Source organism: Coturnix japonica, chromosome 4 (genome assembly GCF_054131305.1).
Source record: "Coturnix japonica strain WE chromosome 4, WE-NBRP24, whole genome shotgun sequence".
NCBI classification, from domain to species: domain Eukaryota; kingdom Metazoa; phylum Chordata; class Aves; order Galliformes; family Phasianidae; genus Coturnix; species Coturnix japonica.
Window position 1 is genome coordinate 26,316,608 of NC_140666.1, and position 22,406 is coordinate 26,339,013.

Here is a 22,406-nt window from a genome sequence, read left to right on the forward strand (position 1 = left end):
TTGAAATGCTCCAAACTAATAACTTAAGTCCAGAGCGCGTTTTACGGCTTCATCGAGGAGGCGGGACGCTCGGAGCCGAACTCACTTCGGGGCCCGAATTTAACCTGCGCGACCCCCTCGAGCCCCACGTGCTCGGCGCGGTCCCAGGGGCGGGGCGCTGCGGCGCTGGGCGGGACCACCCGAGCGCTGCCCCTCCCGGCACCGCCCCCACCCAGCCGCAGCACCGCGCGGAGCGGTTCGGCATGGCGGGGCTGTGCTACCCGCAGCAGGGCGGCTACTGTCGCGCGGCTGCGGCCATGAACCTCTTGCTGGGCGTCTTCCACGTCCTCCTGCCCTGCTTCCGCCCCGGCGAGGCGCAGGGACAAGGTGAGCGCGGTGCGGGTGGGCGGCCGGGGAGGGAGACGACGCTGCGGGCGGGTCCCCGGGGCGGCCGCCGCGGTGGCAGCGCGGGGACACAAAGGAGCGGGGCCGCGCTCCCCTTCCCCTGCTCCTTCCTTCTGCCCCTGGGCCGGGCGCGGCCGGCACACGTGTGCTTTCTCTCTCTCTGCCCGCAGCCATCGAGCCCATTCCCGGAGTGGTGGAGCTGTGGCAGGCCGAGGAGGGCGAGCTTCTGCTGCCCGCGCAGGTGAGGGGGCCGGGGGCGGGGGGCGGCTTTGGGGTGGCCGCGGGGCGGGGGGGCGGCGGGGCCGGGCTGTCAGGCGGCGTCCATGTTCCCGGGGGCTGCTTCCCCTGCACGCCTTCCGCCCTTGGCCCCAGCTGGCCGCTTTCTGCCTGCGTGCGCTTTTTCGTTTCGTGAAGCGTTTATTTATTTATTTACTAATTGCGGAGCCTGAACGTGCCCGTCCGAATGCGCCTTCGCTTGGCAAATGCCGAACGTTCACACGGTAGTTTATGCATCTGTTTGTATTAAATCAGTCCGCTCAGGTGAAGCCATTTTTCCGCCCTCCTCTAATGACACATCATTTGTGATGTCACTCCCCCGTGTGCCGTGGTGCATTTTGGTTTTGTTGAGCTCCTTTTGTCGGGTAGTAACAGAATGCGTTGGATTCTGCCTGGAAAGAGGAGCAAGAATGGTAGAAACACGGGGCCGGGCCTGGGAGGGAGGAGCAGCGCTGGTAGCGAGGCTGAGCTTCTGGCACCGGAGGCAGCCAGTAGGCACTGAGGGAGCGGGGCTGTGTGCTGAGCTCTGCGCTCTCAGGCTGCACGGCAGCAAGCTGGGAGCTGTGTAGCAGCAGTCCTTGGGGGCATCAGTTTGAGGGGGAAGCAGTTCTTTTCTCTGGAGCCATTATAGGGTGCTTGGTGCTCAACCTCTGGTAGCCACTAGCGTAGGGAATGCAGCAGAGGTGTCGTTTTGCACCAAAGCTGGCTGGTATTGCCTGCTGATGCCCAATTTTCTGTAGTTAATGTATTTTGCTGTTCACTATGTGCCTGATGCTACTAAGAAGCAAAGATATGCTAGATGCTGAGGGGAGGTGTAGTCCCCAGGTGCCTGACTAACCTGCCTCTTGCTTGCTCAAGTCCTCACTTTGGCATTAGGATGCGTTGGGCGTAGGACCATGTAATGCAGTCATTTGTAGTTACTTGTCATTGCTGAAGAGTGATTAGGTCGCATTTACAGAATCACAGAATTGTAGGGGTTGGAAGGGACCTCTAGAGATCATCGAGTCCAACCCCCCTGCCAAAGCAGGCTCCCTACACCATTTACTTCCCAAAAAGATGAGATCTCTTCTGAGAATGCTTTCTTCTTGAGCATCCCAATGGAAATGAGCTCTGGTGTGGCTGCAGCTAAACTAGGTGTGAATGGTTCCTGAGCTTGGTGTGTTCAGTGAGTGACCCTGCTGTACCACTGAGGCAGCAAAAGAGGCTGATCTTTCATTGTTGTAGAGGCAGCACTGGGTATGCAGGAAATCAAACAGGTCTGATTCCAGTTGTGACAGAGCAAGAAGTGAAAAATCACAATAGGCTTGCTGAAATGCAGAGCTGGCAGTAAAAGCCAGATGAACTAGTATGTGTGAGCGCTAGTGGTGCAGAGGCTGCTTTGCATCACTTTCTGTTCAGAGCTGGAGGCTTGAGCAGCATCTGCCTCGTGGGAGGCTGCTTGAACAACAGTGGCAGGGCCTGGGTTCCTCATGCAGGTTTTTAGGACAAAAACTCAACCTTCCTGGCTCGGTTTTAACTATTCGCATTTCTACTTCCTGCAGGCATTGGCTTAGCACCTCTTAGACTTTTCCATTAGACAGAAGGAGTGAAGGAGACCTCTCCGTGTCCCTGTAGATGTGGGGTTGGACTCCTCAATGAGGAGTTCTGATGTTGCTGTTTGTAGCTGTTCTATGAGCTCCTGCGGAATAGACCATTTTTCTGTTTCAAGGGTCTTGGCCAGTGAAAGAAGTTCAGTGCCATTGCTCTGCTGCCCCCTGGTTAGTACAGAGCTTGGCAGAAGTGTTAGTAGGGCTCTTCAGATTCAGACAGACACTTTACCTGGTAACGTTTAAGTTCCCTTCTCCTGTTGGAAGGATGGTGAAACTCATTGGAGATTTGAAGCTTGTTGATAGACACTCTGCATGAAAAAGAGATCTGACGTGCTATTCCAAAGATTCTGCAGCGTTCCCTTATTTGCAAGAGCAGGCTTTCCCAGTTAGACACCCAGCAGGTTATTGCCCAATGTCCCTGCACCAGTGTGGTGATGGTGTACTGGGAAGGTAAGGGACTGCTGGGATGAACGGCTTCGTGCTCCTGGGTGGGTAGGAGACCTTGTTTGATAAAGGGGACTCCGTATGTTTAAAGGTACTCCTAGGGGAAGGCGTTGTGTTCCTTGGCCAAATTCTTCCTCGTCTGTTTTGGAGGCAGGCGGGAGGGAATGGGTGCTACACAGTAGCAAGGACTTTCCATGCAGGGAAGAAGGGAAGAACCTTAGGAGGGAGCCGTGTGTGCTGCCCTTCCAGAGCATCTCCATCCTGTCTGCATGTCCTCAGCACAGAGCGGGATAGAGATGAGCTTGCCTTGTCTGTCTAGGCCTTTGGCCTTTTGTTGGCAGCCTATCAGTGCTGTCTGATGCTTTTCCCTTTCTGTAGTGGCTTTGCACTATTATCTTGTTTTCCATGCATCATCAGTTGTCTGTGACATAGCAATTTTGAGCGTTTCTTGCTGCATGCAGCATTTGAGAATGGCAGTCAGATCGTTCAGTCTCCCAGTCAGCTGCCAAGTTGCCTGTGCCTGCTTTTGTTTGTAAGGTTGCAAGTGGAATAAAGACATCAAGCTAAAAGGAAAGGGGAGGCATTTCAGTCTTTGTATCCATCTCATAGAATCACTCTGCCAGCTTGCGCTGCATGTGCGCTCACTGGAGCACAGCTGCTGAGGCCTGCACGCCTCCACCCTCCTTGCTCTACCTTCTGTTTCCTCTTGCCTCCCTCTCATTGTTCACAGCCCTCCTCCCAGCTTCCCTCCTCTATATAGTAGTGTCATGCTGGTTTTTTTTGTTTTTTTTTTTATTTTATTTTTATTTTTTTAATATTTCCTTCTTCGGATTGTTTCTGTCAGTGTTACCTTTCTCTGCAGTTTGGCTGCAGAGTGGTAGGCTGGTGTCTGGCCTGTGTTGCCGTGCCTGAGCCTGAGTGATGATGGGGTATGTGAGAGGCTAGCATGCTTCCACTAGTCCTCTTCCAAGAGTAACATCTTTCTCCTGGGTTCCCTTCTTGCTTTAAAATGATGCAGTGTCCCAGCTTTCAGTGCTGCTGATATTCCCCTTGGGCCCAGTTCCCCTTTGTATACAAAGGTTGCTGTCAAGCATGGAGTGGTCTCAGAGCTCCTGCCTTCTCTTCCTCCTTTCCCTCAGCCTCCTTATTATAGCACGATGACAAACGTGGCTGGATTTTGGTTTTGCTTCCTGTTAGTTGTTCTTTAATTGCTGAAAAATGTGAAGCTTTGCCTACTCTGTCAGCTGGGAAATTAAGGGAAAGTCAGTGGGATTTTGGTGCTGGAAGTATAGTGAAGTGAGAAAGCCTTGATTAGAGCAGTTGTCTTTATTCAGATGCTTTATTATAGTGGGGATTTGGTTGTTTGTTTGTAGCTTGTTACTATTGACTTAAATGAAATGCTCAGGAGAAGTCCCTTTGTGTAGGACTTGATGCCCAAGCCCTACTCTGTTTTGCTAAAGAGGGGAGGAAAGAACTTGAAGTGAGGGGTTCAGGCCTTCAGTCTTCATGACCACAAACAATGAATACCATCTGTTATTTATGGTGGGCACTACTAGAGAATGTGGCAAGATTATCTCCATCAGAAAGTGCTCTGGTAAGTAACTGGAGGTTGGTTCATTGGGGGAATGCCTTGAATACATTTCAACTTATTTGCTGGTCCTTAGGAAGCTACAGTGACTGCTTATTTCAAATTATTATGATAACATTTCAGGTATTGAATTTCTGAGAAAGAGGAAGGTGCTCCAGTATTTGCTGTATCTTGATTGGTTACAGACACAAGGCAAATACAGAGCTGCATGGGTGTTTGCTATAAAGGTTCTGCCTACGTCTATAAGATTTTTTTTTTCCCTCTTTGGCCCATGTAGTAGAGATTTGTCTTCAGTTCTTTGGTGCTGATTGGGCTAACAAGGTTAATTTCTCATCTGGATTTGGAAGCTGGTGAACTCCTTGATCTAGTGCATGTACCTGTGATATGAGGCACTGTAGTATGTCATTCAGAGTGGCGTATCCTATCAGCTATGCTCAAATTAATACATGAAGTCACTTACTTCAAAGCAGGGCTTGTCTGAAGGCACATAATATATGTGAAAGCCTGAGATGGGCTTGGGGTGGGGATTATTTCTCTGGGCTGTGAAAAGGCTATTGCAGCCTCCCAGTTCAGCTGCTGGATGCTGCTGATATGACTTAAGGTGGGCTGGCAGTGCGGCTTGTGCAGGAACTGTCAGCCCAGGCTCTCATGCATTGTGTGACACAAGGGAGGCTCTTTCAGGGCATGAAATAAGCACCTGTCTGTGCTCAGGATGAGGTCTGGAGGGAGGAGGGATTTTATTTTCCTCTTAGGATAGGCTTCTGTAGCCTGCTGGCCTCATGAACTACTACTCCCTTGTATTACTTGGTTGGCAATATTGTAGACTTGCTTGCTTTGGTGGTTATGTGTTCTTTTTAAATAAATAAATAACACATCCTCAGTATAAGTGTATGTGTAGTCTGTTGTATAGAGAAGAGGGAAGAAGGTAGGATAATGCTAGAAATGGAGCATGGCATGTGTGCTCCAATTGAGGGGTGGTTTTATTTAGTTTTTTTTCTTGCACAGTTGTGTTTTCATGCTGTGACTGAACTGTAGATTGAGAAGGTTTTCTTCATCATTGCTTAATAAAATTGGAACTGTAGTAATCATAGCTAAGGTAGTGATGATTAGGAGCGAACACCATAGTGACAATCCCAGGTTTCCAATGTCTGACAGATGTTAAGCCATTTAAAGGGAGAATTAAGCCATTTAAAATAAGGATAGATTGCCAGCCTGCAATGGGAGAGGTGGGCGAGGAGCCTTCTCGTTTTCCTCAGCATTGTACAGAGATACTGGAAATTCATTGGGTGCTTGGAGGAACTGGAGAACAGGTGATGTCTTAGTGTCATGCCTTGCTGGAAGAGGCTGGCAGGCAAGGGTTGGCTCAATCCACAGAGGCAGAAAGTGCACTCTTAATTCTAAAGTGGATCATTTTTTCCCCTACTGTTCCATTGCTAAAGTTCATAGCTGGTGTATTATGGAACTACCGCCTGCTCCTGCAGGAGCTGGAAGAGCTATGCTTGGTGGGCTATCTGTGACCTTCTCTTGAAAATGTTAATCTCCCTAAAACTGTGCCTCATTTCATCAGCACAGATTGGGTTGTTGTAATGTGTTCCACTTTGAAAGTGTACCTACAGCTCTCCTGGAAATTTCAACTGATCCGGAACACAGTTACCTGCTTGTTTTAAATGAATTTCCTGCAGGGAGCTTATTGAACCAGCACATGAGTTCATTTCTGTAGGCAGCTCCAAGTGTTTAGTGGTAAACTGCAAGCTGGCACCATTTGTTTCCTACGTGTCTTGAAAATTACCATTGTCCAACCACTGAGCTAAGATGCTGTGCTTTCAGTTTACACTCCCTCCAATGTTTGTGTGTTTTGCTGATGGTTGGGAAGATCTGTATTTGGGATCTGAATGCCTTTGTTGGAACTTGCTGCTTTGTAGCAATGCTTTTGTCATTGCCGTGTAACTTGAACATTAAGGCATTTTACATCATTTTCTCAGATACTGGAAATGAATCTTACTGACACGGGGAGCATAATTGGAAGGTGGGAACCACCAGCGTTGCTGTACTTTGGGGTGGTGGTGGATGTTTTCAGATTTAAATTGGTTGTGTGAACAGAATTTTGGAGGGATGCATTTGTATAAATGGAAAAGAAGGCTGTTAAATCAGTGTCTGAAAAAATAACGAAATGGCCATAACTCATCACTTATTTGGCAAAATGAGCTGAGACCTCAAATGGAATGGCTAGTATCCACCTTAATTTGGATCACAAAGGAATAGCTGAAGGAGTTTCAGATTTTTCCTTTTTTTTTCCAGACAAGTCAGAGTGGTCCAACTCCAGCAGAATTAGAAATAGCGTGCATATCCTGAGTGTTGTATGGTGGTAATGCTGAGATCCTTACCATGTGTTCTCTTTCTTTGGTAGGCTGATTCTGAGGAGGATGTGGAAGAACATTCAGAAGAGCAGAGGTAAGTAAAACTCAAAAGAACACAAGAGTACTGAAGCTTTTGTTTGTGGTTTTTTGTTTGTTTGTTTTGTTTTAGGAATACATATTATTTTCAATATTTATGACTTACTGGTTTCTCTTCTAATATTGGTATTACTGTTGATATTATTGTTAGCAAATCCAGAAAGTAGCACGTATGAGACTGAAATACCCTCTTGCATCTGTTTCTTCTTACTTTATCTCTAGACTGTGTTAAATTTCATTGCTTTTACACACACACACACACACACACACACACACAATCCCATCAGTTCTGCTTTATGGTATATATTATAATTCATTTCTTTAAACAAGAGGATAATTTTGAGATCCAGAACATGCAAACATAAGTAGTCTTGGAGTGTTAATGTGTACCAGGAGGATAAGGCAGACTTAAAGCCAAAGTCTTATTATGCTGCTGTGGAACAATAAATAGTCCACTTTATTATTTGAAATCAGATAAATAATAAAGGTGTTAAGAAATGTGGCCTTCAGCTTTGCTGTTTCTATTAGTATCAAGCCGCCTCTACTTCAAGGTGTAAGGTAAATAGCATTGCAGATTATTTCATTTTTTGAATACACATTTTGTTTCCTCTGAGTGTCCAGATTAAAATGCTTGGACATCTACCAATGAAACACTTCCTTCCTTTGGTATGCGCTAATGTGGGTATGGCTTTTTGTGCCATGCCAGTCACAAAGATCACAGGACTTAAAATAAACATGTAACGCCGCTGTGTTCTGACGGCTGCAGTTAGCCAGAAATGCTTTTCTCGTTTATCTCCTGTCTTTGCCCTTAGCTGGGGTTTGAGAGCGAGTATATCTGATAAAACACAAATGCTGCTGGGATTTGGCAGCAGAGGTACACACAGGGATGGCAATGATTGACCAGTTCTGCGCTGGAGTGCTTCTTTGCAGAGCTTTTTTCTCCCCTCTTGCTGCCTCATCAGGAGCCTTCTCTTCTGAACCCAGCATCAACATAGGGCACTTGTGGCCTGTCTGTGTGGAGATGACAAAATGGCATAGAAAGAAGGTGGGAGTGTTACTGCTGCCTCTAACAGGTGTCGCTGACAGTTTGTGCTTGCTTACATCCCCTGATTCATATCTGCACAAGGGAAAAAGAACCATTTTTTTCTCCTCTTTGAGAAAAGAAGGGTGGGTGAACTGCTGAAAGCTGGCATTTTCCCTGTGTAAATACAGAACCTTCTGTCTTTCTGATGAGGATTAGTATGGCTTTGATGCATATTTTTTACTATATGCCTAAACATGCTCTGTTTCTTGCAATGTCATCAGAAGATAACAGCCTCAAATGCTGCACTTAAGGTGGTTACTGAGAAATAGGAAAAAATGATTTGACTTTTTGTCATTCCGGTGCTTAAAGACACTCTAGTAATTACTCATTTCCAAAATGAGCTCATTTTATGTAAATACGGCTTCTGGGGTTCACTGTTACATGGATGGAAGCATTCTTCTGTTGTCATACTCAGATGCTTCAGGAAACTTGCCTAAACACGTACTGATTTGTGCACAACTTTCAAATGGTTTTGGCTCTTATGCCTATAATGAGGGAATGTTATGAAGAAGACTTAGCAAAGATCTGTTGGAAGGGCTAGAACTTGCTAGGTTCTTTCCAGATTAACTTTGATTCCCTTGATTTATGTCACAGTGTGCTGAAGTCATGGGGATTTCCATTTCTTATAGCAGCAAAACCTGAGTACTTGCAGAATCTCCCATCTCATTGTCTGCCAGCATGCCCTAGGGAAGTCAGCTAAAGATGCTGCAGTCCCCAGGGCACTTGAAGAAAAGTATCTGGAAGCAGCAATGTTGAATGGAAGTTGGTGGAAACAGAGGATTCAGTTTTCCCCAGAGCTGAAGAAAGCAGAATGTTCAGAGTTTTGGGGCATGAATGAGAAGGTCTCTTCCCGAAATGCTGTTTTAATCACTTTTTAATTCTAGGCTAATGGGCTCTCTTGGGAACCTGTTAACCTACTTAAAAATGGTAAAATATTAACAGTCTGTTGGCTGACTTCCTGTCTATGTGCATTATGGGATCTTCCATTTGGGGGGATCTTCCTTTGCTGCTGTTTTTGTGTGATTGTGCTCGAGGAATGGATGTCATCACATTGTTTATGCCTTGATTAATTAAAGAAGATTGTGTGGAAGTGACGAGCTGTTGTCAAAATACCAGTTTTTGCAAAGAGCTGTTCCAGAGGTGAATGGGAAGTGGTTGTTTTGGAGGTCTGTAGGTTTGCAGTTGCCCTGAGTGAGAAGAGGGTAATTAGCAAGTCCTTGATCTCCATTCTGCAATTCCCAACCTTTCCATTGCTTGAATGCTACCATAGGTTGCTTTCTCCTGCTTTTTGTCTCCCTGGATCAGACTCTACAGTAAAAAATATTGGACCACAGATAATTGCGTTGCTGGATGTGCTGCTTCAAGCCACAGTCTGTGACAGACTTAGTCATGCTTGTTTGGTCTAACGTGTTAAAAGAAAACTTCACATTTCCTTAAGTTTTCTTGTACATTTGAAAGTTATTGGTGAAAAGTTGTCTTCTGGAAGGATAACTTTGGCTCAAAATACTAGAAGAATGTTGGTGATAGGTTTTTCTTCCCCTGTGCTGGGGAACAACACAGCCAGAATTAACAGGATTTGAAGATTTAAGTGCTTTCCTTATTACACTTGGACTAAAGCGGAATAATTCAAAAGGCACAGATAAAGGGACAGTACTGTTCAGCGTTGTGAGCAAGTAATTCATTTGAATTGTCTAGCTTTCCTGTTCAAGGAAGCGGACACTGATCTACCAAAAGAAAAAGGAGTTTTCCACAGGTGTGATATTCTTCATCTGTGGTTCTGAGGAATTAGAGAATTGAATTTCCAAGCTGAGGTGGTGAGCAACAGTTGCAGTAGTTTAAACAAAGTTGCACTCAGTAAAACAAGCCAAGCAGATGCTGTTGTGTGCACCTAATATGCACCATCCACCTCTGTTGGGTTCTTGCTACTGATACACTTCAGCCTCCAGAGTTGCAGCAGGCATTCAGCACTTTCACCTCTCCTGATCTGTGTAGTAGGATTGCTCCTTCAGTCAATTTTTTTGTTGTATCTGTGCTTTAGAAAAGGGGGGGAGGAAACAGGGAAAGTAAAGATAGCAAAGGAGTAGCGTACTGAAACATGGTTATTTCCTGGCATTGGTCAGCAAAATGTTTAATGTTGCTGAGGTGTAATAAGATCAGTAATCTGGAAGGATTTAAGCTAACAGCTGGGAAGTCCAGGGTGTATTGGTTGTCTGAGACAGCAGTGCAGTCATGGTACGCAAGTGCGAAATTAAGTGGTCAGTGCTCCTGCAAAGTACTTAGGAGGTGAAGGTACAATGCTTTGTCTGGGAACTAGCATACTTCACGTTGCAAATTTCTGTGTAGTAGCTTCTTACTGATGTCAATTTCATCCCTTCTGGTGGTTCAGAAGCACAGATGAGTTCTGGTGCTACGATCTGTTAAGTCACTTTGGAAATCTAAAAACTTACCCAGATGACTCATCCTTTAAAAATAAAAAGAAGCAGGCTATGACTTAGTGCCATAATTTGAAAACCCAGTTCTTGGAAAGTAATGGCATGGAAGTGGTGGTGTGCCAGAAATTGGGCTTTGGTGCTCAAGTCAGAAGAAGAAGGATTAAAGAATTAAGATTTTTTAAAATTATAATTTATTTATTTATTTGATATCAAAAGAAATCATAGAATTGCTCAGGTTGGAAAAGACTTTAAAGATCATCAAGTCTGATCAGAATTCAGAAAAGCATCCCAGCAAGGAGGAAAAACTAGTGTCCAAATACAGGCAAAGAACTGTTTTATGAGGTGTTTGCTTATTAAGCATTTTTACTAAGGTCAAAGTTGAGGAAGTTACTAAAATGAAGATCTGAAAAGTCACCTGAGAATGTTAAGGTATGATATTTAAATGGTTTGAAAGGAGCCAACGTCATCAAGTATTTTCAACCAAAGCATCAGTCCAGCACCACTAACCATTTAGGTTCCCATTATATTTACCATTTCCCCCCAAGCCAAGTATTTGAAAAAATTGTTGTGGTCTTTTCCTGGAATATATGCTTGACCTTAACTTGTAAACTGGAAATTGTTTAATTGGTTAAGGCTTTTCTTTGCACTTCATAAAGTAACACATTGCTGCAGTATGCACTAAACGGGTGTTCTCCCTGTATTATAAAAAAAACCCACTTGGTTAATTTTTGTTTTTAATTGTTATGTTGCTTTTGTTGCATCCTACTTACAACTTCTCCAGATCACCAGGGTACCTGTCATTTTAAGCTTGGTTGGATGCATGAGGAAATGAATGTTATGTAACTGTTAGAAGTGGGAAACACATACCTACCTGTTATCTTTGCATTCCTCATAGAGAACCCAGGGGATCCTGCGAAGCTATTATAATTAATAATTGTTGGAAGGTCAACAGAGTTAAGGAATCTCTTGTAGATGAAGTAGAAATAAATGGTTTTGGAAGGAACTATTGACATTACTGCTGCTTTCCTTGGTTTATGTCAGGCATGGCTGGGGTGGCACGCTGAATTCCTGCTTCTTTAATCTCTTTATCTCCATTTTAGAAGTTGTAATTCATTCACTGATGAACTTTGCCTTTGTGAACTTTGCATTGTATGCTGTTAGGGACAGCTGTGCTCCTCATGTGTGTTGCTCCTTCTAAAACATGGGGTCTTTTGAAGTTGTTGTTTGTCTGCTGATATGGGGAGTTAAATACATGCTTCCCTTCCTTACTAAATGTGAAAGCAACTTTCTTGTTTATTTCAGAGTCACTTTCAATCCTTTCTGAAATGAGAGCAGCAGCCCAGGGCAGCTACAATGCTTGAGGCCAGACCAGGAATCTCCTGTTCCAGCTGCTGGGAGCTGGAGTGTTTGCAGAAACTGTACTAGTGGATATATGCTTCTGAATGAAACTGTCTCCCGTGTAATCAAAACACAGAAATGCCGTGCTTTGCACTGTGGAATCCCGTCTTTTTCTTCTTTTGGCTTCTTCCTCATTTCCTCTTCCTGCTTAGTCTCTCCCACAGATCTTTTCCATACTTATGGAATCATTTCTTTCTTCTCTTGCTTCCTGCACAGGCCTGGAATGGTTGTAGTTCCAAGCCCACGTGGTAAGAGAAGGAGGCTGCCTTGCCTTCTCTGCTGTCCATGTGCTGTCCCCTGCCTTTGGCAGCCCTACAAGTCAGATCAGAAGACAACTCTTGTTTCAAAGCACTTCTTTGCCTTAGTTTTTGCCAGACTAACATTAGCCTGCCATCAATCTGTTTTCTTCTGCAGCTTCCCTTTCCTGCCCCCTTGCTTTCACACTGCCCACTGTTGAACAGAATGAAGGTGTGTGTGCATGCTCAAGCCTCGCTGTATAACATTTCAATTTCTTTTAGCCTTTTGCTAAGCTGTACATAGCCTGTACTTTAGGACAGAGTCTGTTCCAGATGTACACCCTTTAGGGCTCAACCAGGCCTTATCTGAGCACATGGAACAAGGGTGCTAGTCTCCTGCTCCATTGGTTTTGATATTGGTGCTGAAGCTGTGAGGAGTGGCGGCATGGGCTGCTAAGAGAGGTAGTACCTAAAAATGTGTGCGTGGGTTTGGAATGGCATGCAACCCCCCCCAATACCAGTGCTCCCCAGTGCTGCTGGGGAGCTGGGCTGCCTTCTGCTTTAGCAGAACCAGCCATGTTGTCACACAGAGGACAGGAGAGCACCGTGTGTTTAGAGAGAGAGGGGAAACAAAGTGGAAGCAAACAGCTGCTGTGGCATATTTGTCATTGTCTTAATCACTGTAATCTCAGTGTCACCTTAGCCAGTGTCTGTTATTTCTGTATTGTAAGTAGTTCAGAGCAAGAACTTTCCTCTTATGCTATTACTTTTATATTTTAATACACTAATGGTGATCTCACAGGTGCATTAATCTCAAGTTTATACTTTTGATTTGTAGACTGCTTTATACTTATAAGTTTATCTCAACTTACTCAATTAGTTTTGCTTCCGTAGTAACTGCTGCTTAGTTCTCTTTTTTTATGAGATCTTTATTCTTAGTAACTGTGTAATTACACTGATACGCAGTTAAAAGGTAGACATGTGGAATAATGGCCCATTTTCAGCAATCTCAAAATGGGCACCATGTAATTATTAGGAGTTTTAGTTTTCCTGCTGTTACAGATTGGAAAATCATTAGAAAGCAGAAGGAATAAACAGCTTGTTTGGGGATATGCAGCATTCTTTTTTGAATCATAAGCACCAGCCTGTTGGCTTGATTTCTCAAAGCTGACTATAAAATTACCTGAAATATCTCTGATGTGGCATGGTAAAGTGTTGCAGGCAATGCTGTTAGGTTCTTCTCATCTTCCTAGACAGTCAGAGGCAAAACAACCCTAGCTTCTAGCACCTCACCTATTTTAATTTGATGAGGAAATGTTCCCTGGGAAAGCAAAGTTCCCACCCTGGCAGTGTGTTAGTGGCATGACTTGTAGGTAGTTGGGTGAAGGACCCTACTTGTTGACTTCCAGTCTGGTACAAGAAGTTTCTGCTGCAGTAGCTGGTGAACAGTAGTTGGCAGAAATCCACAGACATCAAAATTAAGGAATTTCAAGCCCAGAATAGTGGATGTTGTTACCATGCTAAAAGCCAACTTTTGCAGTAAAGCTTTGTGAGAGCATGTGATGAAGCCTTGGAACTAGAAAGGAGCCAGTTAAAGTAGTGTAGAATGTTCATTGCTGTTGAAAGTGCAAAGTGTCTTATCTGTGATTCATGGTTTTCTTGTGTTTTGCTTAGAAGCTGAACTTTCTGACGTAGTATTTCTGTTTGGTGTTTGTTCACAACAGCATACTCCTTTAGTGAATGCGAGAAATGCAGAGAACAGCACACTGCTTTTTAAGCCTGGATTGTTCAGATACTGTTCTTTCAGGCTGTGGGATGGTGATTCTTACAGTAATGTAGCTGTGCCTTTGTTACAAGTGACCTCAGTTCATTTGCAGTCCTAAAATTTGAAGCTGACCTGGGCTGTGCAGGAGCTTGTACATCAGTGGAATGATAACTTGACCAACTTCAGACAGACTAGGAAGACTCTCAGAAACCTGAATGACATACGTAAAGAAGAAAGTGACCTTTAGTCAAAACTGATCTGACATTCTTATGTACATTCTCAGTATTTCTATTTTTGTAGGTAAATCTTTTCCCCCCCACTATGGTATGTTTCTCTCTGGAAACTAGTAATTTTCTTCAAGACAATGATGGATAGTCTCTTTTTTAATGTATCTCAGCAACTTTGTTTTGACAATAAAAAGTTACCTTTGAACTGAAATGGGTAGGCGGTCTCAGCTTTATGGAGTTGACTTAATGGAGTAATAGGTGAGCAGTTTACGTTCTGCTTATTTTATTCTCTGCTACTTCCTGTCTTGTTGGTAGCATATGTATATTTATTTCCTGAGTGAGACTTTCCCAGCTGTTTTTTAATCATGTGTGAATGCTTATACATAAGCTAGTGGAAAGTTAATGATCTTTTCTCTTTTTCTGTTCTTTGTTCCTCTTTATGCCTTTTCAATGCTGTTACTGCAGTGCTGTTCCCCTTCTTATTTACTAGGGGTTTTCTCCCTCTTGCCAGAGGCTCCAAAGTGAGATTATTCTTGATAGTCTCAGGCTTCCAGTAGCTTTAGAGACCAGTTTTGAGTCATTTAAACATCTGTGATCAACTCCTGAAAAGTTATTTCAAAGATGACATTGTTTGGCAAGCAGTGGATCCAAATGGTAATACTTAAGGCTTTAAGTTTGTCGGTGTGCTGAGGTCTTGACCTTTCCTGTGAAGCTGTTTCAGTTGTTTCTGCTGTTTCTGGTTATCAGAATTAAGTCAAGAAATGTCCACTTGTCATCCTACATCCCATGGTGCTCTGGCCTCTGTGAGCACCTTTGAAGAGATCCTCTATGGGCTTGGGCAAGAGTGTGCTTTGCATGAAATGTAGGAGCTGTGGATGTTGGGTGTCCTTCTGACAGATCAGGTTGTATTTGCTGGGATTAGTGCAAAAATTACTGTGTTTGTTCCACTTTTCAAGTGAGAGCAGTCTAATGTGACAGTGGTGATCATGTTGCACTGATCAGGATAAGTTTTGTCTGCAGTGGTTTTCCACATTGAATTGTGTTGTCTTACTGATTGAAGTTGTATAGACCTTAACTGTAAAATGCCAAGCCACGGTAGATGTACTGCCAATAAAAGGTAAAGACCTGAACAGAGGAAGAATGAAGGTGCTTACCCAATAAGTATAAACATGTAATTCCTGTATTTTTTTATGGGATTGTAACAGTGGAGTGTGTTGCAGTGCCCTTAGGAAGTGCAATACCGTAGACCATTTAGCAGCTTCTTTTCATGTTGTGGCTTTAATGTGCTTATTTTGATTTTGTGCTTGCCTGCCGTTAGTGCTTTGTGCCATGTGCATCGCTGATTTGTGTCTAAATTTTGATTCCTGGCAACTGGAGGAGCGTGGGGATTTGAAGGGCCTGTATTTGACCGACTCCTTGACCCGTGCTTTATGTGCTTTGTTTCTGTTAACTGCCTTTCTTCAATGGTTATTGTCCCGTTTCTGTCCTGATGTGCTCCCTCTTTTATTCACGGCCTTTGCTGCAAGCAGCTGCCTGCAAACCATGAGGTGCCTGCTGCCTGCTTAGGTATTTCTGTGGCCTGCTGGTGACCTACTTTTTAGGGCACTTAAATTCTCCTTCTGAAAAGGGGGAATTGCTGCCTTTTGTGAGTGGTCACAATGTTGCTTGGATAAAGCGTCTGGTCCTCCAGATTCATTTAGCTGCTCTTAACCACCAGAGCACTCCTCCATCCCCACGTTTTCAGGCTTGCTTGATGCTTTTCATCCCTGTAAGTTGTTAACGCCTTCTGCTGAATTTTACAAACTGTGGAAAGGTAATAAGGTGAGGTGTCAATAAGTAAATAAATGCGGTGGTAGCTACAGTTCCATGCATTATCTGCTGCTCGCTGTAGGTTGGAGTAGCACCTCATGCTTCCTGATTTTTCTCTATCGTTTTGCCACTGTTCTGATAGAAGCTATGTCTTCCAGCCATCTAAGATGGTTCTTCAAAGTTCTGTTGCTCCTTTTGTGTGTGTGTGTGTGTGTGTGTATGTGAGAGAGAGAGAGAGAGAAATATTACTGTGGGGTGTGTGTGTGTGTGTGTGTGTGTGTGTGTTTGGAGTTCCCACATGGGACCATGCAGAGAGAGGAGCAGGGAGAGGATCACAGGTGTAGCTGGTGAAGGTGTCCTTGGACCCCAGAAGAGTCCATGGTCTGTGAGTAAGTAACATCTGACTTCCTGCTGTTCTGGTTTTTTTTCGCCAACTCATTTTTGTCCTCTTCCTTACCTACCACCTATTGTACCCAAAGAAGCAGACAAGTCTCTGGGTGCCTGTCAGTTGGACATCAGAGCTTGTTTGCTAGCTGTAATATAGCGGAGTTTTTTGGCAGTGGACATTTGGTTAATAAACCTGTGTAACGGGAAGTGTTTCTTATGGTTCTCTTCTATTTAATATTAGAAAGCTGCAGTGTTGTGTACACCAGAAGAAACTGGCATATAGCTTGCTTTGCATTGGCTTCAGTGTGTTCCAGATGTTCTGTAAGGACCTGATTTCTGCAGTAAGCTTTCTAACTGCTAATCCTAGTAATGCTAAAATTTTTTGAGATTTTGCCAATTTGGATCCTCTGGTATAATTTTTTTCACATTGTATGTTTTTTATTCTTCAACAACACACTTTAATAGAGCATAAATGTTTGCTAGTACTGAGGAGCAGGTCACAAATATACTAAGAATGCTTCTTTTTATTAATAGCACTACATGGTGGAAGTGTCATTTCATTTTGCATGCCTGACCAAGAGAGCCAGTGATGTGAGACAGATGCACAAGCTCTGGGTATTTTGGAAGGTGCAGCAAGGGGAATTCTTCAGGTTTTCTGTGTGATGCTATGGTCAGAATGAGGAAATGATCTGATTCTGTGGGGGCTTTACCCCTTTTTCTGCCTGCAGATAGGGATGTGCTTGGAAATGTAAGCAGTGTTGTATTGGAAATGTAAATCTGTTTTTGAGACCAACTCCCTACTCTTCCCCTTTTCCCTTCCCATTTTTGGGCCATGGGGCCTACAGGCCTGCTGCCCCTGTCTTGAGCACAGATTGATCTAGATAATTCCATGACAGGGGATCTGGTTCTTGTTTCAAGAAACATTTAGATATACTAAGGGACATGGTTTAGTGGGGAAATACTGGTGGTACATTGGTGGTTGGACTGGATGATCTTGGAGATCTTTTCCAACCTCGGTGGTTCTGTGGGAAGGAAGAGCTTCTGGCTGGATGATTGGTGTGGATGGCTGGAGCATAAAAGTGTACAGATGGAGATGAAAATTCCTAGTGCAGTGAGTTAATAAAACATGAATGAATGGTAAGTCTTCAGTGTTTTATTGCTTTTAAAAATATAAAAAGTTCTTCAGTACTTCTGTAGAAAGTATATGTCTGGCATGATCAATATCATGTGTTGACTACATCAGATGGCAGACAATCTGGTAGGCTACTGCTAGAGAATGAAGAGCTTTGTGGAATGGCACTGAAACAAGGAGAGGGGGAGCAAAAAGGGTGTGATGCATCCCAGCTGGGAGGAGTGGGAACCAAGAGCAGGGTGATGCTCTTATGAGATGGAGAGGTGGTGATTTGGGGGTGAAGCTTGTTGTGGTTTTGTGATTTATTTATTTATTTATTCATTGCTGGTATTCCACATCAGAACATCATGAAAAACAGTGGGAGTTAAAGAGTCAATGTTCTGGTTCCATTTACTGCCTTTTATGAGCATTTGGGGTCTAAGGATGGGAGGGGCTGGGAAGGGAGGGGAGGCAGTCCTGAAGGACCTCATGGGCAGAGGAAGTGTGTGTGTGTGTGTGTGTGTGTGTGTGTTTATTTTTTCCCTTTGGGCTTTTTTGCCCCTTGTCACAGACTTGGATAACTCCATAGCAAAGCTGCTTTTTCTGTAATACTATTTGGTTATGGGCTGATACTTATCTTTTGCTTTCCCCCATGATTTTTCATAGTGGCCCAAGGGTTGGGAGCACAGTGTTTATCCCTTGCTCCTGGAGCTTACTGTGAATAAGGGAAGGTCATGTAATTGCAATTTCATTCTGTGGCATCATGCTTTAAAGTACCTTAAAGAAAAGTGAAGCCTTGCTCTTTTCATTTCTTTCTCCTTTTAAATTGTATTTCCGTGGTAATACGATACGGCTTGTGAAAATGCTGTTTGGTGACATGAAAAGTTAGAAATTCTTGGGAAGCCAGTGTGTACTGTTTAAATTTTGGATAGCTTGCGTGTACCTGAGAAAGTCTTGCATGAAGTTTCTTCTGCTGGAGGAGAGAAATAAGACCTTTAATAAGTGTGGCAATCAACTTCAGCTCCAACTTTTTCCCCCTGTAAATTTAAAATTAACATAGCTGTGAGAGCTGGGCTTGGAGTGAAAGGATGTTGAAAGAAGTACTTCTATGTTTTCATGGGATCATAGAATGGCTTGAGTTGGAAGAGACCTTGAAGATCATTTACTTTCAAGGCCCTGGGAAGTTACTATGCTTAAAGCTGTATGTTTAAAGGTTACTTTTTGTTTAAAGATTAGGGTGGAAATTGTCAAAATAGGAAACACACAATCCAGGCTGGTGTCAAAGCTGGTTTTTGCAGCTTTGTATGGCTGACTTCATGGCTTCTTTGGAGGGACAGACTATCAGTGGCATTGGCCATGCTAAAGGGGGTAAGCTAGAAGCAGATTTTCATTTATTCATTTCTTTTAAGTCCTAGGTCTGAATTTTATTTCTTTTGATTAGTTTCCTTTTTAGCCGTTATTTTCTTTTTTTCTGTTTTGGGGAGGGAGGGCATATTTAGTGCTTAACGGGTGCAATGTAAAGACTTCTTATCAGCTTTAAGATCTGTCATGAAAATTTTAGCTGTCTTTAAAAGTCTGGTTTTTGTTCATTGCAAGAGGAAACCAGAAGACTTGGATTAATGAGGAAACAGCAAGAGTTGACTACTGTAGGAAGATTAGTGCTCTTAATTATTAAGCAGGTCAAGCTTATCAGGAGCCACGGAGCTTTTTCATACATCTCACTGAACTGTTGTAATTTAAAATGGTTTTGGTCAAGTTGGACATTTTTTTGGCTGCAGATGTGAATAGAAAAAGGAAATGGTTGGGTGCAATGATTTTTGACAAGAATGTAACTTCCTATTAGTCTGAGCTTTGCAGCCCTTTTGGGTTTCTAGTCAATATCCTCCACTATGCTCTTAGGCTAGAGCAAGATGTGCTGTGCAGGATACATGTTGCATTGCTCTCACTCATGAAAGTGAAACGTTTGAAGTAGCATTGCTGCTGAATTGACAAACTGGCCCCGAACCTTGAGAGCTTTTTGAGTAAGATTGTGCCTGATTAAGTGATTTCTTTTATTTTTATTTTTAATTTATATTTAAGTCAGTAAAAAAAGAATGGTGATTGATGCATTTAAAGGCCAGTTTTATTTGGTCTGGGATCTCTTCTCTACTGTTACTGGTCCTCTGTAATGTTCATTTTTGAGTTTCAGCATCTTCTCTGCATCTTAGAAATAATTAGATCTTAGTTGTGAAGAACAAACCAGGACTCTGTAAGCAGTTTTAAGTTTTTGGAGGCTTTGGCAACTACAGGATAAATTAATTACTTGAGGAAGGGGTGAAAAAACATGATGTTGGCTAAAAATCTGAGGTTTGAAAAGCAGTACCAACTGATCTGTGTGCATTTAGGATTCATGCTTTTATTTCACATACTCTTGGAGTGGAAGCATTCATTAAATAGAGCTGAACAACATTATTTTCTCATAACTCCCAAGTTCTAGGACCTAATGATTCAGGATAAAACACTGAGAGTGCCCTGGCTTCTGAGGGAGCCACTGACTCATTAGGTGAGTGATTCTAAATAAAAGTAAACATGATAGATTTGGTGATATTTTACATTTGGGAGATTTAGTAACTATAAAACTAGATTACAAAGAAGGAGCAAATAAGGCAAATTGCAGGCTTTATTTCAGATAGTTATCATCCTCGTAGGTACTTAGAGGTGGCTTTCTGTACTGTTGCAAAAATGAAGAGGCAATTGTTTCACTGCAAGAAGGAAAAAGGAGAATGAAGGTAGTAGGTCTTTTGCCTGCCTGGATACTCCAGTTTTGCTGGCAGTGATGGAGATGCTTCTAAGGAAAATCTTTTGCATTTTAACAAGTGGGTCCAGGCTGATCATCTAAGACAAATAACTAATGATGCACCTTTGCCTGAATGAAACAAGACTGTGTGTGTGGCCACAAGTCGCAGGTTTGATGTAGGCCACTGGTGCCTGAGTACCTGATTTGCACAACCCTTGTGCTCACTGTGTGTGAGAGTGGCTGAACTGTGCTACAGCTGGAGGATCCTCTGTGATGCCCTCCCAGATCACTGCTTGGGGCTTTCGGGACTTTTTCTGCCCTCTGGTTTTTATAATCACTTGGGAAGGCTGGCTTAATAAAGCAGCATGGAGGTGTTGTTGGCTCCCTTTGTGTGGCACTGCTCTTTCATTGTTTTTGAAGCAGGCTGTCCAAGATGCCTAAAAAGTACAGGCTCCACCTGGAGCATCTCTATAGAGCTTTGGTTGTTGCTTGAAATCTGAGTGGCTGATGGATTTTGAAAGAAGAGGTTTCAGAGAACAATTTCAAATGTACCAAAGTCATTGTGAACTCATTTCTTAATGTACAGATTTCAGTTGTTGCAGAAATTGAGGACTGATTGGGCTGTGATTGATTGGGTAGTGGTTGATGGAGTTGAGTCCAACTGGTGACCCATTACAAGTGGTGTCCCGCAGAGGTCAGTACTGGGGCCCATCTTGTTTATTATCTTCATTGATGACCTAGATGAGTGTACCCTCAGTAAGTTTGCAGAAGACACCAAGCTGGGAGGTGGTTTTGGTCTGCCTGAGGTTAAGGAAGGTCCTTCAGAGTGATCTGGATGGGCTGGATGGGCTGAGGTGAATGTTGCCGTCTCTGGCAGTGTTCAAGAAGTGTCTGGATGAGGAGCTATGAGATATGGTTTAGTGCTTGTGGTAGCAGCAGCAATGGGAAGACGGTTGGACTAGATGATCTTGTAAGTCCTTTCTGACCTTGAGATTCCACGATTCTATGATTTACAGGAGGGAATAATTCTGTTCTGTTGTTAAACATGTTTTATTGTGCTGCGGCTGCTGCTCAAATATAAACCACACACACACCTGGGGAAGAAAGCATTTTCTTTTCACCAGGATATCTATAACAGCATCTCACATCTAACTGTTCTCTCCTAGAGTTCTTCACGGGTCTTCTGCTGATTTTTATCACATTGTGCATTTATTTTCTTTGGGTGTTTTTCAAGTAGTCTATTTAGGTGTGAGGAGGAAAAAAAAAGTAAATCTGTAGTCCTATTTTTTCTACCCTATTGTGAGCACTTTCCGATTACAAATTTGATGCACTTCTGGTTTTGTAATAAATGAAAATAAAACGCTGTTGGCCTAGGTGGCTATTCTTTAATATTCTTATATAAATCTTGCAGAGCTATACAGGAAGGGACTAGGTGGTGAGGTGAACAAAAGTTGCCTGCAAGAGCCATGAATGGTTGTGGAAACAACCTTGGCTCCACCGGGCTAGCTGGGAAAAAATATAAATAAAAAGGGTTGCTCGAGCCAACTGCCCCCTGAAGTCATGACTCCATCTGTAAAGCATGGGGTTTGGTTTTGGAGAGAAACTGCCTTGTCCTGTCCACTGATTTATTTTGGATCAGCTCCCCTTGCCTATTTTTAGCCAAAAGATGCAAGATTGCAGGCATGCAGGCCCAGCAGTTTTATGGTAGTAATGCTGTGTAGGCATCCCTGCTGGGATGTGTTCCCTGGTGTCTGTGGAGCAGCGTGCTTCTCCCACAGGCAGTGTTGTGCACTCACAAAGCCTGTAAAGGAATCCTGGTGACGAAATTGCCTGTCCCCAAGTGTGTGGAGGCAGTATGTCAGTCCTTCCCCTCCTCCCTAAACAGTGCAGAACTAAGAATAGCAGGGGCTTTTTGTCTTCTGAATTTCAGTGCCTGAAACCCTTACTTTTGTTCTTTTATCTGCTGGACTTAGATTTTTTATTTTTATTAATAAATCATGTGGGATGCTGGGTAACCTGGGTGTGTACAATTGGGGAAGACTGAAGGGGGGATCTGATCAGTGTTTATAAATGTCTAAGAGGAGATGGGAGGCAAATGGATGAGGCCAGGCTCTTTGCGGTTGTGCATAGCAATAGGACAAGGAATAGCGGCCTAAATCTTGAACACAAGAAGTTCCATACTAACATGCAGAAGAACTTCTTCATGGTATGGGTGGCAGAGCACTGGAACGTGTTGCCCAGAGAGTTTGTGGAATCTCCTTCTGTAGAGATATTCAAGACCCATCTGGATGCCTACCTGTGCAACCTGGTCTAGGGAGCCTCCTTTGGCAGGTGGGTTGGACTTGATGATTTCTTGAGGTCACTTCCAGCCTCTGAAATTCTATGATTCTGTGGCTCAGTGACCTGGCAAACAGAGCTATGCTCCTGGTCTGCAGAAGACTTCAGTT

At 43.5% G+C, this 22,406-nt stretch overlaps 1 protein-coding gene across 10 annotated transcripts in view; it reads left to right on the forward strand.

Annotated features, from left to right (window-relative positions):
* The first annotated feature begins 217 nt into the window (after positions 1 to 217).
* TMEM131L (transmembrane 131 like) overlaps positions 218 to 22,406 on the forward strand; it is a 76,858-nt gene continuing 54,669 nt past the window's right edge. For 8 of the 10 annotated variants that reach the window (XR_014945218.1, XR_014945221.1, XR_014945219.1 and 5 more), the window contains exons 1-3: positions 218 to 366; positions 555 to 625; positions 6,689 to 6,732. Coding sequence is in view for 5 of the 10 variants with exons in the window: in XM_015860914.3 (XP_015716400.2) it covers positions 243 to 366; positions 555 to 625; positions 6,689 to 6,732 (239 nt within the window). In the remaining 5 variants the exon portion in view is untranslated. Of the gene's footprint in view, positions 367 to 554; positions 626 to 4,197; positions 4,288 to 6,688; positions 6,733 to 22,406 lie in introns of those variants that run through there. The other 2 variants (XM_015860920.3, XM_015860919.3) reach the window with 2 other exon arrangements.